We start from the raw sequence: 7,137 nt of genomic DNA, 5'->3' as shown, positions 1-7,137 counted from the left end.
TCCTGGAACAATGCCCACTGCAGCTCTTTTTTGACTGGCTTTTGCCTGTAGAAAGAAAGAAAGAGAGCTACGTTTGCATGGACAAATTCATCACAGTCAACAGCACAGAAATCCCACCACCACCCAGTAAACTCTCTCCTTAAAGTGTCCACATCTGATACTTGGGAATGGACACTGGCCACTGGCAGTCCTTGTCTCAGGAATGGTTTGAGTCCAAGAGCAAAAGTGAGCCAGTGACAGTGCTGTCAATGAAATGGCATGGAAGACTTAGTTCAAATGTCAAGCTGAGACCTTGGTCCTGGCACTGCTGAATTTATCAGTATGGTCACACCCTGGATATTCAGCTTGAGATGAACTGAATTGCTCTGACTCTATCGACTGGTGTCCAATGACCACGATGGGACCCAGTTCACATGGAGACCCCCAGATGGTTGAGGTCTAAATCTAGGATGGTGTAATTCTGGAGCTGAACTCCACTCCAAAGTCTCCTGAGCCAAACCCAACCAAAATCTCGACACAAGATTCACCACCCACATCTACTTTCCTGGAAAAGTCTTTTTTTAACCTTAATTCCTTTATGGTTCATGATTATCTCTCATTTCTGCTCCATATAATTTGCTGCCTTACCTGGGCTGGCCATCAAGGCCATTAGAAAAACAGCCAACACCACATAGATGATCCTCATGACTGGGTATCCACCAGGATCACAGTAGGTCCGGGATGAAGCCTTGCAGAGAGATCTTGAATCAGTTGCTAAGAAAAAGGCTGGAGACCCTGGTATTTATAGACATTTCTTGACAGAGAGGACAGTGTTAAGAAGGAGTGTGACTTCACTCTTGTCCAAGGACACATTGTTTGCTGCTTAGAGGGATATTATGTCACTCCAACCCAGTGGCCATCTGACAATGAGACGTCCACTCTGTGCCCGTTTGTCACTGGCTCTTTGAAGGCATCTCATGTGGCTTGTGCAGGCGTCTCTCCCTTGGGAGCTGGACTCCTCTTAATCTGGCTGCCAAAACTTTTAGCACAGACAATTGGGACTATCACTCCCTGGTCAGGGGACTTGGTGTTGGCTTGTAGGAATGGTTGTGGTGGACATTGTTACACCAACAAGTTTGAAACCCCTCTTCTTCCTTTCCAAAACAGAGACCTGGGAGGACTGGTACTACACTGGCCAATGCCACCACATGCATTCCCAACTGTATGTCAAGACCTGGACCCCTTCTAGAATCCAAAGTGCTGTGGCAATGGACATGCAAGATGTTATAAAGTTGAAATGTCATTTCTGCAAAAAGCCTCTGGCTGTATGAAGGTCAGAAGTCTGAGGTAATCATCTGGGGCTCAGTTCAGTTGCCTGAACACAGACAGCATCATTTGAGGCTTCTTGAAATTTCCCAAGTTTCTCCTACTCTCCTACATCAACCATGTCCAAGAGATTTGGAAGCCACTTTCTGCAGATAGAATAACTCGTTTCTAGCCTCTGAGTGTTGGACTTTGGAAACATAAATGAATAGAATATAGCAAAGCACTAAGTGCAGAAGTGACCAAAGAATAGCGGCAAGTAGCTTATGCCTTTGTTGCCCACCTAAAGTCTCCTTCACCACAAGCTGGGAAGAAGTCCTAGCATTTACATTTACATCTGCTTGTGATTGCTGTGTTTCTTCCCTCATTTCCTTCTCCCTTGAGGAGAAGCAAAGAAATAGCTACCACAGCACTGCCAGTCCAAGAAGAAACTGAACCCAAGCTGAGATACTGTAGGTTGTGTTCCCTGGCAATGAGTGAATGCTTCAGGCTGAACAATATTGGCACTGCATTACACCATTCCCTCCAGAACCGCCCGAGATCCGGCTGGGGCTATCTGCCCTGGAGAGCAAAAATTGCCGAAGCACTTGCTCCAAGTCTATCCGCTCTGAGTGGGATTAATTTAGAGATGAATACACCTATATTTTGATTTCTCATGTGTATGTCTCCTTTTGCTCCGGATGTCTATGCTCCTTTGACAGCCAATGGAGATCTACTCCACATAATCCATGGAACTGGGAGATTCCCTCAGCTCACTGGCCTCGAGGTTTTTATTTAGGGTGAGTTGAACCATGCTCTAAACTCTCTCAACGCTATTGACTGGACTGACTGTTCCCAGTGAAAGGGACCTTCCTGTGGAAGGGACCCATGCTGGAGCAGTCTGTTCCTGAAGGACTGCACCCCATGGAAGGGATCTTGTGAAGAACTGCAGTCCATGGGAAGGACTCATGTTGAAGAAGTTCATGGAAAACTGTTTTCCATGGGAGGGACCCCACGCTGGAGCAGGGGAAGAGTGTGAGGAATCCTCCCCCTGAGGATGAAGGAACAGCAAAGATGATGTGATGAACTGACTGCAACAACCATTTCCCATCCCTCTGTGCTGCTCAGGGGGAGGTGGGAGAGAAATCGGGAGTGGAGTTGAGCCCAGGAAGAAGGAGGCAGGAGGGAGGGAGGTATTTTAAGGTTTGTTTTCATTTCTCATTATCCTAGCCTGACTTTGATTAGATTTACTGCCCCAAGCTGAGTCTGTTTTGCCCATGGTGGCAATTGCTGAGTGGTGTCCCTGTCCTTATCTCAACCCATGAGCCTTTTGTCATATATTCTCCCCCTGCCCAACTGAAGAAGGGGGAGTGACAGAGCAGCTTTTGGTGGGCACCTGGTGTCCAGCCAGGGTCAACCCACCACAGATCCTTATTCCCTGCTCATGCCTACATACCTGTGCTATACCTGTACCTTCTCACGTAAAGCTATGGGTTAGAACAATTAGTTTTCTTACTGAGAAGCCTCAAAACTGTGTTGTCTCTCCTGGACTGGTTTAAAAGTAGGAGACCTCCCTTCTAGTGGTGAGAGTCTCTGAACAATTTGTCTATGCAGAGGTGAGTGACTGCTCCTGCTAGAGGAGCTTCCACACACCTTTGATCACCTTCATGGCATTTCTCCATGCCTTTTTCTGCTCCAGCACACCCAGTTTGAGCCAGAGAGAGCAGAAACCAAACCCTAAGTACACTGTTGATTTGCAAATAAGAGAGAAGCACTGGCTGAGCAGTCTTGGGACTTTGGCACAAAGAGAACATAAAATCCATTGCATGAGGTTCGTGAGGGCCCATTTGGTTCTCTGTTGTCCACCTTTAGGGATTTACTGAAATTTTCATGGAAAGAGGGCTGTGTCGTGCTTAGAGGAGACATTGCTGAACTACTCACATTTTTTAAGACATCTTCAGGTGACCTGTAGCCTGAAAAAGTAGTAAGGAACTGAAATATTGTCTCTTGTGTCCAGAGGGTTGTGTTCAGGGCCATAGAGAAGGAAAGAGGGAAAATTATACCTTCTTCCCATATCCCCACCCTATAGGATCACTGGCAGCTCTGCAGTGGGTGTTCAGGATTTTTTGGTACTGATGAGCTTTTGGGCTGGGCTTGGAGAATCTGTTTTGACACTTTATGTGGGATCATGGGGACACAAGTAACCACACCACACGCTCCAGAGTTACATCTCCTTTTTTTTCTCTTTTTAATTATTGAGAGGAGGGGATGACAATTGGGTTAGACAGTGGAGAAACCCCTCCCAAAGCCACCGTGGTGCCTCCTCTTCCCCAGAAGCTTCCTCTTTGGCTCCTATTTCCCCTTCCAGCCGGGCGGGATGCAGCAGTAGTACTTGCAGTCGGAGGAGAAGGCCCACACGTCCACCTTGCTGCAGCCGCTGGAGCAGTGTCCCACCTTGGGGCAGTGCTTCAATACCTGCACCTGCCCGTAGCCTGCAAGGGGGAGACAGGGGAAGAGTGGTTGGGGTCAGGATAGGTGCCACCGTGCCCTAAAGCAGGAAAGGGCCTTGAAGAGCACCAGCCTGAGAAAGCCCTTGTGCATCCCTCTCCTCCCAGCTGGTTGGATGGGCCAGTCAATGACAAAGGTTTGAGAAGGAGATCCTCCCAAGGAGACCACATTCCTTCCCCTCATGAGAGACACCCCAAAAGCAAAGTTCAGAAAGATGTTCATCTATGTAAGTTCAGAAAGACGCTCATCTGTGTGCATGTGTGTTTCCTCGTCTTACACCTCTCCTTAAATAACGAGTGTTCTCAGAGCAAAACAACAAAAACCACATTGAGCTTATTTCAAAAACTTAGCTGTCCACCCAGGTCTCTGTACTTCCATCATGCTTTTAGAATTTGCCCTCTTACTCAGAAAAGGCTGAAAGAATGCTGCAAAGTTCTTGAAATTGGCCCCACAGCAACCTTACACCAAATATTGACCTTGGTGGTTAAATGTGGGCCACCTGAAGGGCTTGGCCCAGGCAGACGAGAATTGATATCTGAAGGAAGTTTCTAATGCCTCACTGGGAGATCTCAGCCCAGAATCCCCTTTCAACTCTTGTAAAGGGACCAGAAAGAGTCAGAGTCTCAGAAACAGGCAGTAGCAGCAATAGCTACGTCACATCAGTAAATCCAGCGTGCCCAGGACTCGTCCTTGACACATAAATAGAGTTGCACAGAAAGGTCCCCCCTGGTACTACAAAACTCTCTGAGTCCCCAAGAGAAGTGGCCACTTTCACACTCTTCTTAGGCAATTGTCTGGCCTGGGCTCACTCCCAAACGGGATGCTGAAGTTTTAACCTCAGTTATTCCTACACAGATCTCACTGAGGTAGTCCTTACTTCATTGTCCCTTGAAAGAAGTCATTAAAGTACCTGGCCAGGTTATAGCAGTCACCTCAGATGGTAAGAACTATATTTTCAAGAGCTAAAGTTACTTTAAAAGAATCCCAGGTAGAATCAGCTGGTATCAGTATGAGCTAGTTATCAGTCCACCTCTCTCCATCTTACCTGGGGTGGCCAGGGAGACCAGGAGGAAGACAGCGAAGACAAGGTAGAGGAACCTCATGGCTGGAGTTGAGCTGGGATCTCAGCAAGGCCGGAGAGAGGAGTCTCGAGAGAGCTCGAAGGGAGGAGATGGCATATGGGGAGGCTGCAGCTGCTGGTTTTTATAGAGCCTTTCCCTGCGGAGGGGAGGATGCTGGGGAGACACGGGAATTCATCCAAGGGCTGGTTTTGGCTGGACGTGCAGTGATGGCACAAGCACCAGGATTTCCCACGTGCGCCCAAGTGTGCCAGCAGCCACCTCCTGCCCCCAGACCTGGTTGCCCAATATCAGATACGGTTTCAGCAAGCTGGCTTTGATGGGAGCACAAATGAATAGGAGCTGTCAATAGTGGAGCTGTTAGGACTGATGGGTCAGAGGGACCTGATGGAGATCTGCGGGTATGATGATGAGGGGAGAACAAGATCAGTATCACAAGGTTTCAGACCTTTCCCAACCTCTGGCAGAGATGCAACTGCATGCAATAGGGCTGAATTGTGGCCACAATGCACCGATAACTCTCCTTCCATTGTCCAGGCTGGTCACTGTGTGGGGCTGTTGGCTTGGAAAGGACCCGTATTCCCATCCCCTCTTGACAAGGGAACCATGTCTGCAAAATCTCCCTGATAAATTTAGCAAACATCATGTTCAATGTATTTTCCTTTGTTGTACCCTCTTACCCTTATGATGGATGGGCAGGAGCACTGGGGCTGAGAGCTTCCAGGAGCCTGGATGAGCCAACCACTTACAGACACTTTGATCATCACCTCACAAACCCTCCAGACGGATCTGGGGTTTAAAACACAAGCAGAGCTCTGAAAAGGAGCTTTTCCAACCCCAGTTCACTGGGCTGTTTAATAGTTTTATAAACAGACAGAAAAAAAAAAAAGAGATGACTGGTGCAGGGGCAGAAGCTGCTGTTGATGAAAAATTACTGAATACCATCAAACCTAAATCTGCAAAGCGCTCCAGAAGGATCTTATAACACTGAGTAAGAGGGCAGCAAAATATCAAATGCTGACTGCATGTCAGTTTAAACTTGTGAATTTGGAAAAATATCTAATCTCTGTACACGGGACTGGATTACCTAAAGCCAGTTAGGAAGGAGGTTTGGGGAGTCCTTGAAAAGAGTGCTCTGAGAACAGCAGATAAGGACAAAAAAAAAAAAAAAAAAAAAAAAAAAGGAAAATTGTACATTAAGAACTTTTAAGACAGTTATTAAGACAAAAGGAAACTGCGTCAGTCTGTGGGGTATCAATCTTGCTGTGGTGTGTACACTGCTCATCTCCCCATCCCTGATGGCCAACAGTAGGGCAAGAAGAGGTTAAAAGAGAGGTGGCAAAGTAGGGGGCTCATTTCCATAAAATTAAATATCCTGGCACTCTTCAGCTCAAGGAAGAAATGCTGATTGGAGGTGTACTACAGGACTGTAAAAAATTTAGAATCCTACAGAAGAGAACTCTGTTTCTCCGGTTTTCATAACCCAAGAAATAGGTAAGATAAAATGGTAAATAATATATTTATTGAAAAAGTAACCAAAAAAGTCCTCTTTCACACCGAACATAGCTGAAACGTGGAACTTGCTGCCTCAAGTTGTTTGAGAGGTCAAAATAAGAAACGTATTGAAAAAACAATTTATAAATTAATGAAGCAAGTACAAAATCAAAAATTAGATATAAAACCTTCTTGAGGGAGTCACCAAACTTCATGTCACTGCAGGTTGGGGAGTTTTACTGAGTGAAAACATGTTCTTGGGCTCCTTCCCAGGCACTCACTTTTGCCCGAACCAGATTCTCCACTCTGACTTGGCTCAGCCTTAAGTTCCTCTCCGTGATCTTACTTGAGTACATAAACTGGGCAAAAGTAAGTGTGAGGGGACCGTGCACCTCATCTGTTTCACTACCACTGTTTCTGTGTGTCGTTCTCAGTAGTTTGTCCAGCTTTTTCTTTAAGACCTTCAGCGATGGTGTTTCCCACACTCCCCCTATTCTATCCGTTTTGCTTCTATGCAATCCTGTATAGAAGGATTTTCCTATATCTCCAGTGAGGACCTCTTGCTGCGACTGGAGTCACTGACTTCTCACCCCGGCCACCAGGAGAAGACCGTTCCTTTCCAATGTACTGCCTTTTCTGGATTTGAAGACTGTTGTGTTTTCCAGGTCTTCTCTTTCTTGATCAATGTTATTCCACTTGCTTCAGGTTTTTCTTGCAGGTCACATCTTCTCGACCTCCTGTCATTTTCTGAGCTCCCTTCAGTCCTTTCACTGCT

At 46.6% G+C, this 7,137-nt stretch overlaps 1 protein-coding gene across 1 annotated transcript; it reads right to left on the bottom strand.

Moving 5' to 3' along the window:
• Positions 1-3,633: 3,633 nt before the first annotated feature.
• LOC141468728 (cygnin-like) lies at positions 3,634-4,892 on the bottom strand. Its single transcript, XM_074153892.1, has 2 exons — positions 4,835-4,892; positions 3,634-3,773 (listed from the first exon to the last, which is right to left on the bottom strand). The coding sequence occupies exons 1-2, from the start codon at positions 4,890-4,892 to the stop codon at positions 3,634-3,636; spliced, it is 198 nt and encodes a 65-aa protein (XP_074009993.1).
• Between the last annotated feature and the right edge of the window lie 2,245 nt (positions 4,893-7,137).

This window comes from Numenius arquata, chromosome 9, assembly GCF_964106895.1.
Source record: "Numenius arquata chromosome 9, bNumArq3.hap1.1, whole genome shotgun sequence".
In the NCBI taxonomy this organism is placed as follows: Eukaryota; Metazoa; Chordata; class Aves; order Charadriiformes; family Scolopacidae; genus Numenius; species Numenius arquata.
This window is presented reverse-complemented; position numbering and strand designations above follow the sequence as displayed.